This window comes from Mastomys coucha, unplaced genomic scaffold (genome assembly GCF_008632895.1).
Source record: "Mastomys coucha isolate ucsf_1 unplaced genomic scaffold, UCSF_Mcou_1 pScaffold21, whole genome shotgun sequence".
NCBI classification, from domain to species: domain Eukaryota; kingdom Metazoa; phylum Chordata; class Mammalia; order Rodentia; family Muridae; genus Mastomys; species Mastomys coucha.
In genome coordinates, this window is record NW_022196904.1 from 153,705,478 (window position 1) to 153,727,736 (window position 22,259).

The 22,259-nt window shown below is 40.2% G+C and overlaps 1 protein-coding gene across 19 annotated transcripts in view; it reads left to right on the plus strand.

The window, feature by feature from the left end:
• The window catches only part of Trpm3 (transient receptor potential cation channel subfamily M member 3), a 934,047-nt gene that overhangs the window by 400,439 nt on the left and 511,349 nt on the right, over window positions 1–22,259 (plus strand). For 5 of the 19 annotated variants that reach the window (XM_031389942.1, XM_031389933.1, XM_031389944.1 and 2 more), the window contains exon 1: window positions 3,883–4,326. The exons of 11 other annotated variants lie outside the window; for them this stretch is intronic. In XM_031389942.1, the coding sequence (XP_031245802.1) occupies window positions 4,150–4,326 (177 nt within the window). In that variant the 5' untranslated portion in view covers window positions 3,883–4,149. Of the gene's footprint in view, window positions 1–3,634; window positions 4,327–22,259 lie in introns of those variants that run through there. 3 more of the 19 variants (XM_031389928.1, XM_031389950.1, XM_031389930.1) reach the window with 2 other exon arrangements.

The window sequence follows — 22,259 nt, forward strand, 5'->3', positions numbered from 1 at the left end:
AGAGAGAGAGAGAAAGAGAGAGAGAGAGAGAGAGATCTAAGAATGGCATTGACATTGAAATCTCAAAGTCTATCCCCAGTGACATACTTCTTTTATTAAGGACACACCTCCTAATCGTTCCCAAACAGTTCAACCATTTGGAGGCCAATATTCAAATATATGAGCCTATGAGCTCATTCTTATTCAAATCACCACAGTGTGTGTGTGTGTGTGTGTGTGTGTGTGTGCTGGTTAGTTTTTGTCACCTTAATACCACCTGGGGTACTTGGAAAGAGAGAACTTCAATTGAGGAATTATGTCCATTACATTGGCCTGTGTGCATGTCTGTACTGCATTTTCTTGATTAATGATCCCCAACTCACTCTATGTGATACTACCACTAACAGATGCTTCTGAATTGTATAAGAAATCAGGCTGAGCACGCCATGGAGAGCAAGCCAATAATCGGAGTTCCTCTGTTGTCTCTGCTTCCGATCCTGCCTCCAGGTTATTATCAAGACTTCCTGCCTTAATTTCCCTGAATGAAGAACTATTACCTATAAGCCACATAAACCCTTTCCTTCCTAAGTTGCCTTTGGTCATGTAGTTTTTCACAGTAATAGAGAACACACTAGGACAGGGTGGTTTGTATAAAGCCCTTGAGAAGGAGGGTTTTGAACATTCTGATCTGCCGTTCTTTGTGCATATTTCCTTGTTCCTCAAGTTTTTTAATTAGCCCTTCTTTATTAGAGGGATATCAAGAAGACTGAGTATGATTTAGCGTTCTATCAAACGACTTTCCTTAAGAGGGAACATGATCTTGAGGGTTAAAATATAGACTATCTATAGTTATAGATAGACTTAGTAGCTGCACAGAGTCTGAGCTGAAAAACGACCAATGGGAAGAGGGATTGCACAGTATAAAGAGAATGAAAATATGTTGAAAGACACACTTTAGAAAGCAAAAAATTAACACAACTGAATTGCTTTTAGGAATACCAAAATGTAACCTGCTCATTTAGATTTGTAAACACTCATACTTTAACATTTAAAGTAGGTGTTTTGGATGTGTGAGACCCCCCATCTGCCTTGGCCAGGCTACTTCTCTGCTTTTACCTCCTATGGTTCTCTCTTACAGCACAGGAGAACTCATCTGGGGAGAGGGCATTTCTTCTAAATGAGAAGGGGGTCCTGAGACCTCTCTTTGGATATTTGACAGCAAATAATCCTGGCACAAATTGCTCCAATGATGTGGGGCTGCCTCTGTACGCCACTCATCCTCTGATCTTCACCTCTGCTGCATAGCCTCTAAATCCACTCCCTGAAGGTTTGGTAACCGTCCTTCTAATTACCTACCATTAGAGAGAATGTGACACTTCCCCCTTCCTCATGCTTCCTCATTTCACACAACCCCTATCTTTCTGACCAAAGTTAGTCTTAAAATATTAAAGGAATTGAGAGGATCAAAGGCTGAGGTTTCAGAAAGATGTTTTCATTCATTCATTTATTTTATTTTATTTTATTTTATTTTATTTTATTTGTAGTGTTCATAACACTTTGAAACAGTGAGGAGCAAGGGTAGCCAACTGTAATGTCCTTGCCTTTCCCAGAGGCTAACTTCTCACAAATGTAAGAACCAAGAAATGTTGGCTTCTTGTAGGCTGCTCACTGAAGGAAATATTTTGCTGTCTGCTGACTACCATTCTGTAAGAAAAGCCAGAGGAAAGCCCCACTGTTGTGGCAGCATTGTTTTCACTTCATTTATTAAACTTCATACCTTGTAGAAAGCATCCGGGTTTAATTTGTATTGTTTGATCTTATTACCTGGTACTACATACATACACACAAAGTATCCTTAATGAGAAATGTCGGTAGGTTGCCAGTGTGGAATAGGGACATGATACCTAGAAGCTGAACCATGGTATAGCAGGCTTGGGCTATGCCGAGCACTGAATTCAGGGCCTCACTGCCACCAGCTCATTGGGCTTCATGAAACCTCTGAATATGCAATTGTGTAATTGTCTCTGTTTCAGAGATAAAAGACTCCAAAGCACAGATGAGATGAGAAAATTGCCCAAGGCCAGGGTCAGCATTTCGTTTTGGACTCTAAAACCAGATTTTAGGATTTTTGAGGTTAAGCCAACCTCAGTGACATGCCACACCTACATGACTCATTCCATCTTCTGTTGCATTTCTTATGTCAGATTAAAGGACCGGGAGAAAACCGAGTTCAAGGCTTAATTGTTGTTGCCTCAGATTATATACATACACATATACACATGTGTATGTATATATATATATGTATATATATATTTATATATATGGAGAGAGAGAGAGAGAGAGAGAGAGAGAGAGAACAGAAAGTACATCTTTACAGCTCAGTAAAATGACTCTAATCCAGGCTCCAGTTTTGTTATCTGTGCTATACACGACCGATTTCTTTGGACTTCACTTGCTTAATCTGTGAAATAGGAATATTATAGCAGCATCTGTTTTGGAGTGCTGTCATTAGTATGAACTTACATGATGAAAAGTACCCAACACCATGCCTGACATCCCAGTTGTTAACATTTCAAAATGTCCTTCTCCCCATTGTGGTCATAGGATGGTGACAGAAAAGGAACCATGTGTGGATTGTTACATTGACACTGCTTTAATAGAGGCTAATCCAATGCATGAATTTTTTTTTTTTTATCTTCAAGTTAGTGGTTCTGCACTACTCAGCATCTCTGACTCTGGAGCACTTTAGGAAATGGTGCAGTGATGCAGGTGTCAGGTAGTGTTACATTCTTTGTTCTTGATCCTAAAACACAGCCTTATATCACATCTGTTCTAACCCCTCTGGATTTTATCCCAGAATACACCATACTCTTAGGAGTGGGAAGGGGAGGGGGTGTTACCCATTTCTTCTGGTTAATTAAAAATGAAAAATTTCTACAGTCACTGGGAAGGAAATAAGGTGGAAATTTCAGGTACCCTAGAAACGCTTGAATGGTGAGGGTGTGGGGAGTCTCCTGGGCAGAGTCATTTGTCAGTCATACTACTAAACTTTAATGTCTGGGGAGAGTGGGTAGTCCAAGTAAGGGGTGTGACATGGTCACCCTCAGCCCCAACCCAGCCCTCCTGAGCTTTCCCGCTTCAAGTGAACTTAGCCAAATTCTGCATTAAAACGAAAAAGTTACCTTTTATTCCCTTTCATCATGAGAGCTTTAAAAACTGTATGCTCCAATGCAGCTACACTTTTGTAGAGCCTCCTTTGAAAAATTAGTGGGAAGAGAGAGACACTCAAGGAAACCATTTTTTTTTTTTTGGACAGTACCCTGTAGGGGCACTTTAAGGGTTAAACTTTGTTGCAGAGAAGGTCTATTTTGTGGGGATATCCCCCAGTGTAGAAACTACTACTGCTAAAAAGGTAAGCCACAAATGCCTTCTTTTGCACAGCTTTCTATGACAGGAATAACTCCTTGTTCCCTGTGTGTATGTGCGAGTTTGACTCAGCCTCTGACCATCTATCATCTGCACGGGGCTTGTATCAGGGTGAAGACTGTCAATCAAGTTAATAAAAGACTTCAGAACACAGCAGGGATCTTCTTTTACTATAGATCCATTTTGTGATAGCTCTCAATTTATTATGTCACACAAATCAAAAAGGAAGCATTTATCTTATCATTCAGAGGCATCCCTTCTCCCTCCCTGTGTCCTAGCCCCTCCCCCTGCGCCAGTTTCCAGCCCCTCAAAGATGCTTTGTGCAAGAAAGTACAAGTTCTCCTTCTGGGTTCATTTTTGTTCCTTTTTGCTCTCCTCCTGGCTCCCCCCCAAAACAAGAAAGCAAAGCAAATGGCCCGGGTTCCCCCCCAACGCCTGACCTGTGTTTGCAGGAGGAGAGCAGGAGAGGGAGCGCGCATTCTGGAGCAGGCTCCTCTGACTCCGACCACAGGCTGTTTTGTGCAGGCTGTCCCTCTCCTTCGAAATCAAGCATCCCCTCCCCGAAGCAGCAGGCAGCGTGCCTCCATTCGGCCACATTTGGTATGCATGAGCACGGCTGCAGGGAGAGGGGAGGTGGCTTTCTTAAGAAGGTTCAGGGGCTCAGGAAACGCCACTTGACTAGACTCCCAAGTTCCAGGAAGCCTCTGCCCTAATGGAATTTGCAGGTGTGGAGATGACCATGGGATGCCAGGGCCGTGGGGGACCGTTTATTTTCTAGGCACTGCCCAGATTTGCAGTTTCTTGTCTTCCCGGTGGAATTTGGAAGGGGTCATGAATCAGACTGATGCTTCTCGACCCCTAAATTGGACCATCCGGAAGCTATGCCACGCAGCCTTTCTCCCATCTGTCAGACTTCTCAAGGTACTGTAACTTGCTGCTTTGAATGGCTCTTACTCTGCTTTTCAGGTCGAAACGCCCAACTTCGCACTTGGGCTGGGACGCCAGTTCTGGGGCGTGAGAATGCATGCTGTTCTGGCTGTATTACCCATGGCTAGAGAGAGTTCCCAACACCCCTACCCCACCCCACCCCCACCCAGCTTAGAGGATGGCCTGAGCCACACTAGGGAATTAGAGAAGGTCTCAGGGATGGGGCTACCTGTGCGCATCCCCACCTTTCTTAACCATTATCCCGCCAAACAATGAATTCTGTTATTTGGGAGGGGAGGGATGAGAATAATAGTGGGCATGAAATCGCTTCCTCTCCTGCATTTGGCTCCAGAGCTCATTTTCTTTCCCTGGGGAAGCCCTTCGACCCACTTTCCCTTAAATGGAACCTGAGAGAACAAAGGATTCTCCTCCTTATTTTAAAAGCTCCCTAGCTAGGTGGTCAGTCAGGTAGAGACAAAAGAAGAATGAACGTTATTCCATAGTGACTTTTTAAAGGCATGGTCATTTCTATCTCTTGGTCACCGGACTGGAGTCAGTATGAAAAAGTATTGTTTCCCATCCGTTGAAGGAAGACGTCTCTAGCTCTGAGTTACACAAAAGATTCCTACTACACCTGAGCTGCAGTTGCTAGTTGTGTCCACAGTGCTCCTGTTTCTGGAAGCAAATGTATTAGAGATGCTGAAAAAGTCCTCACAACTCCTTGGGAATCTACCTTCATCCTCTGCCTGACAGGGAAGGACACAAAGTGTGAAGGTGTGGAGGAGAAATATTGCTTAGAAAAGAAAACATGCTAACCCTTGTGGGTGGGGGTGGGAGTGCATAGCGGAATGTTCCATGTTAAAGTTTGCCAGGCACGGCAAGCCTTTATTTCCTCTTTTCCTATTATATATGATCTTCTGATTTAATTACTAGTGACCGTAGAGGGAATTGGCTTAAACAGAGGAATGATGTATTAGCCCTGAATAAATCACTCTGATTTTTTTTTTGAGGTGATATTCTGATTAGGTTTGATGTGGACAGATAATTCTAAATAGCTAAGTGATGCCTTGTTTCCAAATATGACCCATTGTTTGACTTTCCCTGACCCTGTTAAACACAAACTGGTATTAACTTTCACAAAGTGTGCCCCCAAGTGCCCTTCAAACCTCATCTTAGGGTTGTCATAGCAATGACTTGCTTCCTAAGGGATATTTGGGAAAGAGAACATTTGAGGGCACAGGGAGTGGTAGAAATTAATACACTTATGTGTGTTTTTTAGTGTATTAGAGCAACATGTGTAATTGAACATGAAAAAGAATGAGGCCAGAGAATTAATAAGTGAATGTGAATTTCTCTCCAGATTTAGTAGTCAATCAAGACTAGGGAAAAGAATGTTTGGCAAGTTCACTATGGCTAAGAAAGTGAAGTACTGTGAGCCCATGTGTAATAAGAACCACCTTCTCAGTTAATACCGTTCACTGGCTTGAACCCAAAGTGATGCTTTTTAACTCATCTTAACAGTTATATGTATATATTATTAATGCATTCTCAATGTATTATTAATTAGTGCTCATTTTTAAATAGAAACTGTTATTAATATACTCTTCACAAAGCCAAGAAAGAAGTTTATATTTGAGATAGATCACTTATTTTTAGAAGAACTCTGTCATCCTTTAAAATTGAACACCCAAACACACACACACACACAGAGAGAGAGAGAGAGAGAGAGAGAGATGTACACCATAATATGGCCAGAAGACCAGAGTTTGCATTTTCATCTATCTGTACCCTTCCATTATTCCATTTACTAATGTGGTGCTTGATAACACTCCATCTAATAAAGGACATTAGCAAGCCTCCTTTTGCTGATTGCAGTATCTGAAAGAGGGGATGCATTTTATTAGAAAACTTTCTCTCTAAATGACATCTGTGCGTTTGAGAATGTAGCTACCCCGTGAGACTTTAGATAGTAAGCACATTTCAAAATCTTACAAGGAAAATAAACGGATGCCACATCCTTTCAGTACTATTTAGGCAGAAGTACCAACTTCTTTTGGAAGGTAGCTATGCTCACCACTAAACCATCCAGCTGCTTTTGAATATGAGCAAACATATCATCCACATGAACACAATGGTGTGTATTTCCCCTCTGGGTTATTGTTGCCCCATTTTTGCTCTGTTTAGTACCTATGCATTCTCCTGCTGCTTTTCTCTTCCAAATAAAAACTGGAAGCTCATGAGTAATAATTTGCATCTTTGGTAAATGTTCTTCTTGTCTCAGACTAAACATTAAATATTTAATAATGTTTTTCCTTGCAGTTCCCTGCTTACTTTCTACTTTGTCATCCTTTCGTCTTAGACTCCATTCCCCCTCCCCCACACTATCACCTCCATGTTAATTTGATGTATGGCTTATCTGAATATCCAGATTTAATGAAACCATTAACTAACAAAGCCAACTCTCCCATTCAACAGGTAAATTTTGTTCTTCTTCCAACTGTCTTGATGTTCTTTGCCCTCTCTGATGCCCTGGGAATATCAGGAAATGCAGTGTAGAGCACAATGGCCTGATTAGATTTAGCTGAATGCAGATCCCTTGCCAGTTCCAACAGTCTAGGTTCAAGCTGAATTTCCTCCTTATTCTTTTTCTTGAAAATGTATTGGGTAATTTTATTTTTTTATTTTTTTCTAACTTACTTTGGTACTGTATGGATAGTCAGAAATGGCTTCACACAGACACACACACATACACACACACACTAATTTCCCTTGTCCTGAGAGAAAATGGGTTTCTAATGAATAAGAGAGAGACAGCAGCCCTAACACATGAATTAAACCCAGCAAGTGTTGGAAAGGGCTTATTATTCCTTCTGAAAACATATCATTGTGTTGTTTTGTCCACCCCAAAACAAATTTTGAACATGCCCACTGACTCTCACTCTGAATTTGGAGCTTCATTTAGAAATAACACTTGGAAATGAATGTCTGGACTGGCACAGAGTAAGGACAGCCAAAAGCCAGAGCCTGCTTTGAAATGGACTCCTTGCAGATGGGACCCTTTCCAGGCGACTTCTGCTTGCCGGAGCTTGCTTCCTTCTTAATGTAGTTCAAGACTTCATCGTAACATTAATCATAAACACACACACAAGTGAATTTAGTTCCAGTGACAGAATGTTCTTAGCATATTTCATATTCATTATCAGGTCTGTCTCTGCCATTGTTTTATTTAGGAGATTTTATTTTGGTAACTTGTGTTGAGTTTAAAGATTATTTTTAGAGCAAAGGGTTTTCTTAGAAGTGAAGCCTTGGCAAGCTTTTTGAAGGGAAGGCTTCTGAAAAATGGGTTGCACTGGAGCAAAAGGAAGAGCAATGCAGCACTCTTTGAATAAAAAACATTTATGTCAATTCATTAATGAAGAACATATGATGAGTATAACTCTAAAGACTTTGGACACTTTATATTGAGCAAGGGTGTGATTTGAGTGAGCAGTGTCAAAAACAGAATAAAAGAAGGGGTCAGTGATCAAGAGCAGGTGCTGCTGTTTCAGAGGACCAGGGTTTGGTTCCTAACACTCTTGTTCAGAGGTGTATAACTGCCTCTAACTCCAGACCCAGGGAATCTAATGCCTTCTTTTGGCTTCTATGAGTCTCTCTCTCTCTCTCTCTCTCTCTCTCTCTCTCTCTCTCTCTCTCTCTCTCTCTCTCTCTCTCTCTCCCTCTTTCTCTCTCTCTCTCTCTCTTACACACACACACACACACACACACATACACACAAAGAGATGAGAGGAGAAAAATGTGTCGGGGTGGGTAGTATATATTTGGCTTTTGAAACAGGGTCTCTCTATGTATTACTATCTGTCCTAGAACTCACTATGTCAACCAGGCTGACCTTAAATTCACAGAGATCCACCTACCCTAAGACTCCCTCCCAAGTGCTAGGATAAAAGACGTGCACCATCACACCTTTTAATCTTTAAAACATAATATCTTTAATCTTTTAAACATATATAATAAATTATATTTGGGAAAGATAGGTTTCACTGTGTTTAATTTCCATTGTCTTTCTAGCCAGCTCTATGACCTCGAGGCTACATAGTCTCTCTGTAACATGGAGTTCCTTTTAAAAATGAAGGGCTTCAGTCTTGAATAGTTCCCATGGTGACTCCCTATAGTGAGGCCAGCATGCTCCCTGGGAATGGAAGAACACACTATATCTGGGCTGAAAGGATTGGATATTCTAGTGGAAAAGAAAAGAAATTAAATAATAAATAGTGAAGTTCAAAGCACATAGTCTCTTGTCTACTAAAAAAACTGCATTTGACCATTATCCATTATCACAAAACAGATGAGTTAATGTTTGCAGCGAAATGACTGCCAGATAAACTATTGTGCTTTGGCTGTAGGATCTAGACCTGGTGAGACACGGTTAAGTGGAAGATGAATTGTGGGATTAGAGGCCTGGAGAACCTCTAAGAACCTGGAATAAGACCAAAGTAACGAAAGTAAGTTAAATAGGGCCTTATTGTGTTGATTGTTGGTGTGTGAAGGAAGAACCCTGAATAATCTTTGAGTTTCCATCTTTAGAGTCTGATTGATTAGAAGTCCCAGAACCTAAGAACAAAGGTCCTGAGAAAGGACAGGGCTACTTTGTGGTTCTCTTGGTGAGCTGGAAAGATGTCACCTGCTGACGCTAGTTAGTCAGAGATGGAAGTCAGCAATGTACTTCTTGGTCTCACTTCATTGAGTACAGGTCCGATTGAAGTCATGGTAGCAGAACTTTGAAGTAAATGACACACACCTCTCATAGTGTCATGTCTATGTTACTAGACTGAAATATGATGTTAATCAATCATGTTAAACTATGCATCATTTCAGCAATTAATGTCCCTCCTTGCAGTACAGTCTTTTGGACTCGAGCTAATACTTGTTTTATTTTTCTTTCCTTTCTGACTTTTTTTATGTAGTGGAACTAATGAATGTTTCCTGGGTAGCTAAAGAGTATTACTTGGTGGAGCAGTGTCTGGCTATGATATCAGGACTAATGCTTTATGCCCTGTGCTTCCGTATAAAGTTGTGCCATGCTCATCGGTCTGTCCCCAAAGCAAAGCAAGATCCTACCGAACAGAGAGAGATTTGTAGTCCATCGTTGTTAATGGTGGTCCCTCCAGAAAATCACTACTCCTTAGTGCTTTCAAGTTCTCAACAACCAATTCCATGGGGACTCATTTCAACCTTTATTTTTATTTGTTTGGTTTTTAAGAAGTCTCACACTCTCATGCAAAGATTATAGCCATGAGCCACCACACCCACCTTTTAATTTGTATTATAAGTGGCTGACCTCCAAAGGTCTTCCAATCCCATATAAGATTCAGGATTTTTCTCTGAGAGGCAGAAAAAGAGCAAACTGCAGATTTTTCATTAATGAGGACAAGGCCACAAATGAACCTTAGTAGTGAGCAACAGTTAACTTCAAGCCATCAATTAAGCATCCCCTTCCCTCTCCATTCTATTGCATTCATGATGAGATTATGATGATGTGGGCTCAGGGAGTTTGCTGTGGATAAAGAATAATTGATTTTTCGGAAAATAAGATACATTGTTAAATAGAATTTTAATGCTGCACATAAGGAGAGCTCGTCTTTCCATATCATGGACTATCAGCCCCCAAATCCCTTAAGAAAAAGTGAGAAAGAAATGATAAAAGTGGGAGAATGTGGCCATGCTGAAATCTCCAAGGACTGTTGGATGTACCTCAGATGGTGGCTTCCACTCATGGTGCACTCTATACTATGTGACTTGGCTTTTTGTGAACTGTTCCCAGACAGCCTGAGGGGAATTTCTGCAGCCAGAGGAAATGTTCTTGTTGCTCTGAAAAGTGCTTTCTCCTCTATTGTGGACAGAAGAATGAAACTGTGTGGTAGTGGGGATGAAGAAGGAAATGGTTGAGATGTCCAGGGCCACCTCACTCAGGGAAGCGTGGGGTCATAGCAGTACTCCTGCCAAGCTCTGTCTCTGCCTTTTGTGGTGACTTCTTGCAGTGTGGCTTCCAGGCCTACCCTCTCCTGGCTACTGGTATAACCTCAGCTGGCCCCAGAATTCTAGAGAGTTAGATTACATATTTCCTTTCCACTATCTGACACAAATAAGTCTATTAATCCAAAGTATTCAATACGTGTGTATTGAATAATCAGAAAAAAATGAATCAATGATAAAAGATACATGAAATCTTAAGACTAGCCATAATCTGGAGAGCCTCCGAAGAGAACAGGTTTTCTAGTCTCAAGGTAATTGATTCAGTAAGTAGGAAAAGTTCCAGGACTTACAGTTTACTGAGCTCTGGGCCCAGTAATCTGCATTTTATCCAGCTCTCACAGTGAGCCCATGGCCCACAGCTCTTATAAGAATGGACCCCACGTTGAGGGAAGCAGAGCTGGAGGGGAGCTTAATTCAGTGGCCTAGCTTTGGCTGGCATCTGGGCTGAGCAGATTTTGTGTTAGTCAACAGTGGAAGCAAAGGGTTTGAAGTAAACAGTTCATGGGTTTTCAAAATGTAATCACAAAAGATCATGTACAGAGAGAAATAAATTGAGTTCAGCTGCCCTGCTTTGGGTTGTAGATAATATAGCATTGTAATCTGAAGAGATGTTTGTCCTCATTTCTTTAATTTTCTTCTTATTTATATGATCATTTCTCAGTTTCTCTTTTGTATTGCTAGGTCATGTGATAAAAATTCACATTTTTTGTCTTCTTGAATTTATTTGAGATACAGTTATGAGCAGAGCCTCCAAAAACAGTCTTCATAATTAAGATAGTCAGGATCCCCATACGATTTGAGAATTGCAACAAACATTCTGCATGAGCTTTAGATTTAAATGGTATTGTGTAACACCCACAAAGGGCAACATAACTGATACCACAGTGCAAAAGGCACCAGCATCCTACCAGATCCACACCATAATCACCAAAGCATCTAGTGACTCTAGACTGGCATGGGGAAGAAGATAATAATGCTTCTGTTTGAAGAAAAATTTAGATTTAAAATTAAATCCATACATGTGATATGGGAGAGTAGAGCTAAGCAAAACTGTATATCATTTTACTGAGCACATGATTGGACTTTGGTCATTTTGAATGGGATCTTTATGTTTTATAACACAGAAAGTTTGTAATTAGGAGAATTTGGGAATTCTGTTCTACCCATTGGCTCTGCTCTGCTTCATTTTTCAGACATATATACCTAGGAATTGTAGTTTGGGAACTATATTGATCTATTGTATTTCTTTACCTATAAATATTTTTTCAAGAGTTACTGTGAATGTATAAATGTAGACATATTATAGATCAATAGATTCTAGATGGGTTAAGGCAGTTAGAAAGGACATAAAGGGAAAGGGGTAAAGTCTGGTCAGACAAGAGAAAGCAAGGAAGGTGGAGGAGAATGGGAAGGAGAGAGGGAAAGAGTGAGAAGGCGGCTATTCATACAATGAGCTCTTTAAGGTGTATTTCTCAATGAAGTCCAAGACTGTCTGTCATAGACTCAGTTCTGAATATTCTACCCAAGATACAATACCGGAAAGACATTGAGAATCTGTATTTCACCTGTGATTTTATGCATAATAAAGTTAGAAACTCTCCCCATTTAAAGTGTGGCACGTCAATGAAGAGACATTGGCTCGTTAAATTACATCTCTGGCAGAAGTGCCTCATCTCAGTATCTGATTTTACCATTAAAACCTGAGCATGTACTGTCTTTCTATACTTCTACATTATACTTCTACATCTATACTTCCACATTATCTTACATCCACACCTTATAATTTCTTGTATTCACAGAGTACCAAGGACTATTATACTTGTTTCTTATGGGGTCATGCAGGAAACTTATTTACGTTCTAGAGAGGTATAAGCCACTAGTAGCATCCTGGGTAAGATGAAATGACAGTATAGCATTCTTTTTTACTTAAGATACTATGCACTTTCATGGGGCATGACAGAGACATCTTAAAGAAAGAACCCTAATCTGACTCTCTGCCTGTCCCTGTGTCCCTTGCTGATAAACTCTTCCCAAGTCTTCTATTCCTTGGGTTCTTTCTGTTTGTAAGAGTCACTTACTCATCAGATCATCCAACTAGAAAACCTAAGTTGTTGCCTTTTTGCCTTACTTTGTTTTATCCTTACATAATCTGACCATTAGTCCTGCCAGATTTTCTCTTGTCTCTGATCCGCCCCCTTCTGTCTATTCCTAGTTCCTAAATTTGGCCTCTCTTGTTTCTTGGGCCCAAAATACTATAACTGTCTCCAGTCTTGTCCACCTGAAATCATTCCTTTCCACATACCCCTAGAATGGTCCATTTAAGATACACCAAACTGAGGCTGGGGTGTTCCTGTATCTGATGTTCTTCGATGGTTCTCTGTGTTCTATCGAATACAATCTGAAATTCTTGACCCAAGAAGTAAAGTTTCCCATGATCTGGCCTCTGATACTTCTCTGACTTCATATAAGTAGTTCAGACCAGGTGCCTGTTTTAAGAATATTTACTGAAAGAAAAAGATGTAGTCCATTTAGTGAGCTAATAGAATTTATTTCCTTTAATAATGTTCTTGCCTGGGTTATGCTGTAAACTAAAGAAAGTAATATTAGAAGGAGAACACTGTTAATCCTGTTGTGACCTCTCCTGATTTACCTTTAACTGAGAATCTGGCAAATATCTAGAGATAATGACATAGGCAATTATTGAAATATTCAAGTGCTTCAACATATATGTGATTTGAAATTTGCTTTTCTGATACATTGGGCTATTTTACTATATTAGTTACTGTTTATCAATGTCAAGTGGAAATCTTAGTTTATCAAGTTCCCATAAAGAAAAAACAAAGATGAAAATAACTATCTTGTGGAAGAGATTAAAATTCTTAAAAAAATAATTCCACTGTTGTTGATTAAATTCAATAGCATATGTAACTAGATTAAAAGGCATGTAACTATCTGTGGGATTATCTCTGTCTTCTTACTTGGTGAAAGTGTTGATGAAGGGTAAGCCATCAGATAACGATTGTTGGCACTGCACTGGCTTGAAGGATGGCTGGACCATGTCGGATCTGGCAGTTACACTTGCACAGTTATGGAATGCTTTGAGTGATTTCTTTCAACCTCAGTAAAACTGATGTCCCTGAGCATTCAGACCTATGTAAGACCTGGAGCAGTATCTTTGGTTTCCATATACTGTATACAAAGCAGAGTCTACATTGTTCCAATCAAAACTGTTTCCACACACTGACAAGTTACAAGTAAAACATCATCTGAAGTGAATACCAGCTCCTCTGAAAGTTCCATTTTGAATACAGGCATTTTAAGTCTTGGTTGGGTCATTTGCTTTTTTTGTAGACTCTCAAGAGATCATTCCTAGACTTGGGAAGGGGATGTTCTAAAGTTAGATGTAACTTTCCTGTTTTACAAGAGTCTGAAGTTCACCTTACATTGGGAGAATTAGCTGGTACTATTCACTAAAGATAGAAAGACTAAAATTATTTTCTCATGTTATTGTCAATAACCTCTTACAAGAAAAGTAAATGTGAAAATAAGCATTTCACAGTCTTGCTTTGCAAATTAAAGACAGTAATGTGTCAGTTTGATTGATGTATCAAGTAAAATAAATTGTGTCATCATTTTGTTCTATAATAACATCAACTTAGAACTATTAAAGAAAATGCAACACAAAGTTCATTTCAATGAATACATAAAGACATTCTACTTTAACATGATTTTTTTTCATGACATTAGCTCATGTGAGCAAGGGTAGGAGATTAATTAGGGAGTTATATAACAGGTTATCTAATTTAATTTAAAGATTGCCATAACTAGAGCTAAGTTTTTGGCATTAACTTCAGCATGATCAAATGGACAGTAAACTGCACTAAACTACCGTGGAGAAGTCAATTAAAACTCGAGTTGAGTTGTCAATGACATTTTTACTTTTGGTGTCGCCATTGTCTTGTGTATAATGAGAGAGGTTTGGGTTGGATAAGGACCAGTCAAAATTGTTTCTATAAAAAGCCAGATCATAAATATTTCAGACTTTGTGGGTCAGATAGTCTCTGTTTTAACTGCTTTGTAAGCAACCCACTCTGTATTGTGACAAGGAACACTATTTTACTGGGGCTCAATATCTGTAATAAGATGGGAACATAACAGACGAGGGCAGTTGTGTCCCAGTTAAACATTCATGAGCACTGAAATTTAAATTTCATATAATTTCAAATGCCACCCAATGCTACTCTTACTCTCATTATTTATAACAACTTTAAATGCAAAAATAAAGTATTTTTAGCTTACCACTGGTAAATAGAAGGGAAATGGGACAAAGTCTGAAGAACACAGTTTGTCATCCATGACATAAGGTCACTTCCTGCCTAACATTTTTTAATTGGATGTTTCTTTTTATTTAATTTTTATACAATATATTTTGATCAGGACCCCCCCCAGCACTTGCCAGACCTTCCTACTTTTATCCAACCTCATGTTCTTTTTCTCAAAAGATGTTAAAACAAAAAACTAATAAGACAAAAAAAAATACCAAAATAAAACTAAAAGCTCCCCCTACACCTCTGATATTCCACTTCCCAACTCCTCCACACACAGTCTTGAAGTTTGTTTTGTGTTAGCCAACTACTAGGCATAGTGTCTGCCCTGGGGTGTCGGTTAGTACCCAGTGACATTCCAATGGAGAAAGCCGATTTTCCCCTTTCCCAGGAGGTATCAGTTGCAAATAGCTCCTTGGCTAGGGGTGAGACCTTGTATCTACTTCCCTTTACACAAAGACCCCATGATGGACAATGTGCAGAAAGCAACTGCAGGGTGCTCTACACAGAAGCAGAGTCAGAAAGATGGCAAAAGACAGGAGTGATAGAACACTTCTAAGGAAGAGTGTCTCCTATACACAGCAGGACTGGTGCACATATGAACTCACAGAGCCCATGACAGCACACCTAAGACCTGCACGGGTTCAAGCCAAACAGAGCCCCTGCTCTAACTTGTTTTGATTACAGAAGGGTTAAAGAAGCTGAGAGGAAGCCACCTGTCTACTGTTCACTGGGATCAGTGGGTTGTGGAGTAACTGTCTTATAATGGACAAATATTTGTTCTTTCTCTTTAAAATATATAGTCTCAGTTCTTCCATAGACATCATTATCCAGAGATTATATTGAAATGTCCAAGGACTGAAGTGAAATATTAACATTTCAACATTTGGAAAGTCCTTTTCAGCTTGCAGGGTATTTTGCTTTATAACAGATGAAATGTACTCTGCAGCATATTGGGCATCATCTTGTGAACAACTATAGTTGGTCCACTCACTCTCCTTTTTAGGTGAGAATGTTGAGTTAGATAAGTTAGTGGGTTTTTCTGATTCCCTATTCTCTTCTATATCTTATCTCTGTCTCTTCTGATTCTCTTCTTTCATCTAAGATCTAGCTAGCCTACAAGAGTTCTCTCATAAACCTATCATGAAAGCATAGAAATTATTTGGTGATTTTTCCCCCATGTATGTATGTATGTATGTATGTATGTATTCACTTTACATCCCAATCAAAGCCCCCTTAACTTCTCAGCTCCTCCTCATGTGGTCCCTTTGCCCATCCCCCTCCTGATCTCTTCTGAGAAGGGGAAGCCCCCATGAATATCAGTATCAACCCACACTGGCATATCAAGGCCTTACAAGACAAGGTACATCCTCTCCCACTGAGGCCAGACCAGGCAGCCCAGTTAGGGGAACAGGATCCACAGGCAGGTAACAGAGTCAAGGACGGCCCCTGCTCCAGTTGTTATGGAACATGAATGAAGAACAAGCTGCACTTCTGCTCCATATGGACAGCATACACACACATACATACATACATACATACATACATACATACATACATACATACATGTGGAGTGAGGCTAGGCCCAGCCCATGTATGCTCTTTAGCTGGTGGTTCAGTCTCTGGGAGGCCCCAGGGGTCTGGATTAGTTGACACTGTTGGTCTTCCTATGGAATCTCTAACCCCATGAGCAATCCTTCCCCCAAACCATTCCACAAGACTCCCTGAGCTCCATCTAATGTTTGGCTGTGCATCTCTGAATCTGTTTTAGTCAGCTGCTCGATGTAGCCTCTCAGAGGACACCTGTGCTAGACCTCTCTCTGCAAGTGTAACAGATTATCATTAATAGTATTAGGGATTGGTTCTTGCCCATGGGCGGGTGTCTTTTAAAAGCATGTTCTCAAAAGGATTGTGGGCCAGAGACAAAATTTTGAATCTTCCCTTGTTATAAATTAAATTGATAGATTGAATAATTATGAAATTAATACCTTTAGTGTTAGTATAGACTACAATTAGTATTCAGTAAACATAAATTATTCTCCTTTCAACCTAATAAAATAGAAATGGTACAATGCAAATGAGCAAAATTAATGATGTCTTCTGAGTAATTTGCAGTCGTGGAATCCATGTGTGCAACTGGTTTTTTCACTTTTACTCTCTGTGTATTGTTTAGTGTTCCCAGAGAAAGATTACCATATGGTGAGCACATATATGTATATGCATGCCGACAGGTATACATGTGTGTTCTGTAAAAGCACATACACAAGAACAAGGAGAACACCTCATTCGGAAACACTGCCTCCTTTGCTCTCAGAGGCTCTGCAGGGTTTCAAGTCTTAGGAAGCCAGCCAGCTAGAGATTCCGGAGAGGTCAAGCTAGATTTGCTGTGGAACCAAGAAGAGCTGATGCTGCAGAAGTCTGCAGAGAAATTCTTCCTTGCTTAGAGGAGGTTGGTCCCCTTCTGACATCTAGCCCCCTCCTCCACATTATGGAGCATGATAGGTCTTAACCAAAGTCTTATTGTTTAAATATAAGCCACGTCTAAAAGCACTCTCATAGAAATATCTGGAATGTTTGACTAAAGCCAAATATCTGGGCATCCAGACAGCCTGATACATATCAGACATCACATAGGTGTTTATTAATTATTCATGCTAAATGTAAATGACAATTTCCTTCTAAACTTAAGCTTTTGCACATTGTACTGGAATGAAAGTGCATCCTACCCATAGAAGTTGCAGCCTTCTTTGTTCTGGGCCTATAGGCTCCCTTTTCTATTCTTTATCTCTATACTTTTCTTTGGAGCCAACTTTTTCTCTTCTCCTATTCTCCACTAACATTTGCCAGGGCACCACACTCTAAGTGATCTTGGATTTTCATTCCTTACATCTAGCTTCTCTGCAACACCTCTGGACTAATCTCACTGTGATCAGTATTTCCAGATGACTGAAGTTTACCATTTCGAATTTGTATTTTTGAAAAAGTAAAGTGCACAGCAGTGCATTCTTTATAAGTCATGTGATAATAACTGAATGCAAATAAGATTTTGTGACATTTTAATTAATACAGAATTACCATGCAAGAAGTTGTTCTGCACACAATAGATTGTTAATATTTTAATCAGCATTGACCTGTTTTCACTGACATTCTGAAGGCCCAAAGTTCATACACATTTAATATTCAATGTGCATATTGTTTTTGATTTCATGCTTTAAGTAATTCACACATCAACATGAAAACATATGAAACTGGCTTTGCTCCCTATTCATTTTTTTTTCATTTTTGTATTCTTTCCACAATGTTTATTCTACAGTAATTGCCTGTATCATGTCACAAATTGTGCTTGTTTTAGAAGTTGTAAGATGAAAACCGCTAATCCTTTGATCTAAAAGAGCTAATGATGGCAGTAGAGGACAGAGAAGGACATTGGGGATATTTTTGTATTGGGGAGTTCAGATGCAGACACCAAGCACAGAAAAGAAAGGTAGTCAGGCTTTTTTAGGGGAGGCAACATTTGGTGGAAAATGGCGGAGTTTGGAAGACCAGGTAGACAGGACACTGTTGGGCAATGGAGTGCCATACAAGAAAGACAAGAACTATTATCCAGGGCAGGACAGGGACTTGCAGAAAAGGAGCAGACATTTGTAAAGAGTGAAGGCTGTGCAGCAGGGAGGGAGCCCCGGGAAGCTGGGAGTTGTTACTGAGGAGGGTATGGGGTGTTCATTAGCTGGGCTGTACAGCTCGTACTCACTCAGCAGACTGCCGAGTTTAGGCTGCTCAGTTGAAGTGCAACACTGCCACCTCCTCACCCTCTGCCTCAAAGCTTTGTAGATAGCGCCACTTCCCCCAGCTGTGCCAATGCAGGGGCGAACCCAAATTCATTAGTCATTTAATGTGGGAACGGTTCAGCACCAGCATGATGCTCTTGAGAGGGTTTTCGCTGTGGGAGGGATGCTTTGCTGTTCTTTCTTTCTTCTCTTTTCCTTTTTTTTTCTTTAATTTTTATTTGTGTGCCCCTGGCAAACTCATTTTCCATATCCAAACAACTTTGCCAAACTGCTTCATGGAGAAGCATCTCATTGTATTTTATGCATTCTAAAGAGCTTTGTCCAGGATGATAATGGCCTTCCGAGAATTATAGCAAACAAGTGTTGTCACAAGAATACTTTTCTTTTGCTCTGGAAATCTCTGAAATATAAGGCAAAGGGAAAATGGGCGTGCTTATTAGTTTTGGTCACTTGGTCACTAAGCAAGGGAGGTGTGCCCAGATATGGGTCTCTCCTCAACAACTTGACCTATCCCAAGTTCTTGAGTTCTTGAGTTCTGAACTGATTCTCTGAGGTGGCTAGCCTCCAACAGTCCATGAAAACCTCCAACAAATAACCTAGTCAAGATGACACTGGAACATCATAAGATTTCCTGACAAATTGTATAACTTACATTGAGGATTATTAATGAATTTTTACCAGAACCTCAAAGCTCCAGTCACTATGTGGCCACCCTTGCCAAAGCACATTAATTTGCAATAGTGTCCTCTCCAGTTAAGACAGGCTTCACCATCGATGCTGAAGGTTCAGGGTAACCACTCTGAGACTTCTAACATTCTTGTGTGTGAGAAGGGACTGCACATAGATGCATATATTTTTTAAGCACTGTGAGTTATTTTGTTCTGATACCTTAAATTATTGCTGGCTTGTAGAATCTTCCATCTCTCGGGGCCAGCTAAATCTTCTAAGTAACAGTGGCTCAGCCAGGAGTAGCCTTTGGAACCCAAGAGACACCGTACATCAGCCTGACCTTGCCCCCAGAAGGCATCACTCCTCTCTTTTAAGCATACCAGGGCCCAGGAAGGGCACTGAGCAGAGCAGACCTAACCCTACTCATTTGCTCCTCACTGAGTGTTCCTGACCACTGAGTTTTGTATTGGTTTTTGTTTCTCAAGTGGCCATGTGTCTCACCAGCACCTCCTCTAGAGTTTGAGTCTAGTGAACTGCTTTACTGTGCCCCTCTGCGACTCTTATCACAGGGATCTGCTATCCACGGCCCTTCTATGTCAGATTTACTTCGTCTTTGGTTTTGTAAGGCAAATCAGACCAAATGTATTTTGAATCTGACTTCTTCCACTCCATATGATATTTCTGACATTCATTCATGTTGTTTTGTTTATCATTCTCAATGGTATGAATATACCAAATCTGAACTCTCATTTTTTTTTATAAATGGGCATTTGGGTTATTTCTCTTTATTGGTCCCATAATCGAAGCTGCTGTGGACATACTTATGAACATACGTACTCATTTGTCTTGGTATCTCTCTAGGGATGTAATTGCGATTATAGGGTATAAATGTTTGACAGCAGGAAAAACAACTGAAAAACTCTTCCACAACAATAATACTGTTTTATACTCTTATGATGCAATTGCTGTACACTTATATTCATGTGGGTGTATTTATCTATCTCTCCTGTTCAGTCATGTCTCTTGGTGCTTACAACTTGTAGTTCACTAATGGCTAATCTAGTGATCTTCATTCACATACTAATTTTGAAAAGTAGCAACAGCAAGAAAACTTTGTGGATTTAGCTGAAGAAAGAAGAAAGGGAGCAGGTATTGAACTGCGGTGACTAAACTCTAAGACTCATAATATGCACCTTATTTAATAATCTCCAGTAATAAAGCTTTACTGTATCCGTTTTCAGATGGGGAATGTGAGGCTGGGAGAAGTTAAAATGAGATAGGGATAGTAAGAACATTAATTACTTGGCACTGTGGTCAGGAGAAACATGGGAAGTTTTGAGAATAGCAGCTGTCACATGAGAAGGTATTCATGTGTTTTTGCTGTTCTGAAAGGATGCTACAAATTATAAATAAAAAGGCTATTAGCTGCTTCTCTTAAGGAGAGCCTGAATTTTACACCAAGAAATGTTACAAAATGTTGCCTGCACCTGAGAGAGTAGGATAGGATATAAAGAGAAAATAAATGAGTCTGAATGTTCTTAGAAGGAAAAAAAAAAACACTTTCATGGAGGAAGGTTTTTTGGTGCAAAGGTTTCACATTTCAGAAAGAGAGTATGATGGTTAATCCTACCTTTCTGCTTGACAGATCTAGAATCACCTAGGAAACACACATCTGGTGACAGTTAGGGACATTTTTTAGGATAATTTAAATGAGATGGGAAGATCCATCCAAAATGTAGGCAAAACCGTTCCATGGACCAGGATCTTGGATGGATAGAAATGAGTAGGGATGTAGAATTCCAACATTCATCTACACTTCCTGAATGTGGGTACAGCATGACCTGCTGACCTCCCCACTACAGACTATACTGTCAAACTCTGAGCCAAAATAAACCCTACTTGAAGTTACATTCATGGGCATTTTGTTGGAGCAATGAGAAAAGTAGCACAGAAAATTAGTGCCAAAGAGTGAGTGTGTTGTTTCTGTGATAAACCTGAATATGTGGTTCTTAGGCCTTTTTGATTGGTGTGTAGGAAGAATGTAGAGAGTTTGGGGACAAGTGCTAGAGAAGCCTGAGAAATCTCTAAGGGGAACTTAATGGATCCCTTCATTAAGAGCTTCAAAGAGCAAAATATCAAGAGGAATGTGGATCTGGGAGACCTGTCTCAGGTCTTCAGGGTAGAACGTGAGAACTCAGTTGAGAACTGGAATAGTTGTTATTCTTATTACACTCTGGAAGAGAATGTTGCTGTGTTCCATGTGTGAACTGAGAACTCCAGAAAAGCTTAATTTGAAAGTTATGGACTTCTGTACAGCCTAGCCTGCAGATGCAGTAGCATGGCTGCTCCTCACTGCTGTTACCCAGGGCTACAGTGAGAGAGTATAGCAAATAATGTCAAAAGATTTAAAAACTGTGAACTGTGAAAATAGTGTCAGCCAGGTAAACATTTGAGGACAAGCTAGGTGCAGACAAACCGCCTGAAATTGTTATAGAGAAACCTCTTGCTTTTTCTGGGACAGTAGAGCCAATACAGTAGAGCCACAATACAGACATTGTGGCCAATACTCCCCTAATCAAAGGCTCCAACTTTTCTGTCGTTTGCTTGCTTGTTTGAAGAAGGGCTTCATTAGGTAGCCTTGGCTGACCTGGAACTCACTATGTAGAGTACCCTAGCCTCCACTTTACAGAAATTCACCTCCCTCTGTTCCTCTAGCCCTGGGATTAAAAGCTTGCTTAGCATACCCTACTTAAAGGCTTCAATTTTTGCAAATGCAAATTCATTTGAAACCAGAGACTCCAAATTTAGAATCGCACCACAGGAATTCCCTGCTTAAGAAATAAATATCTAGAGAAGTGTTTCTTCAGGTTCAACCTAGAAGGTACAAGGAGACCATTTACAACTGTTAACCAAGGAATCCAGGCAACATCTCAAGCTGGCAGCGGAATTTGACATTGTTATCCCTGTGGCATGGGCTTTGTGGGCGTGAAGCCACATCATGCTCCAACCACCATGGCTTTCCCACCATAGTTTTGAGGTGGTAGGAAAGGAGCCTTTCTTCTTCAGTTCCTCACTTTGCTTTCCATAGGTTTCTTGTCATGATGAGAAAAAT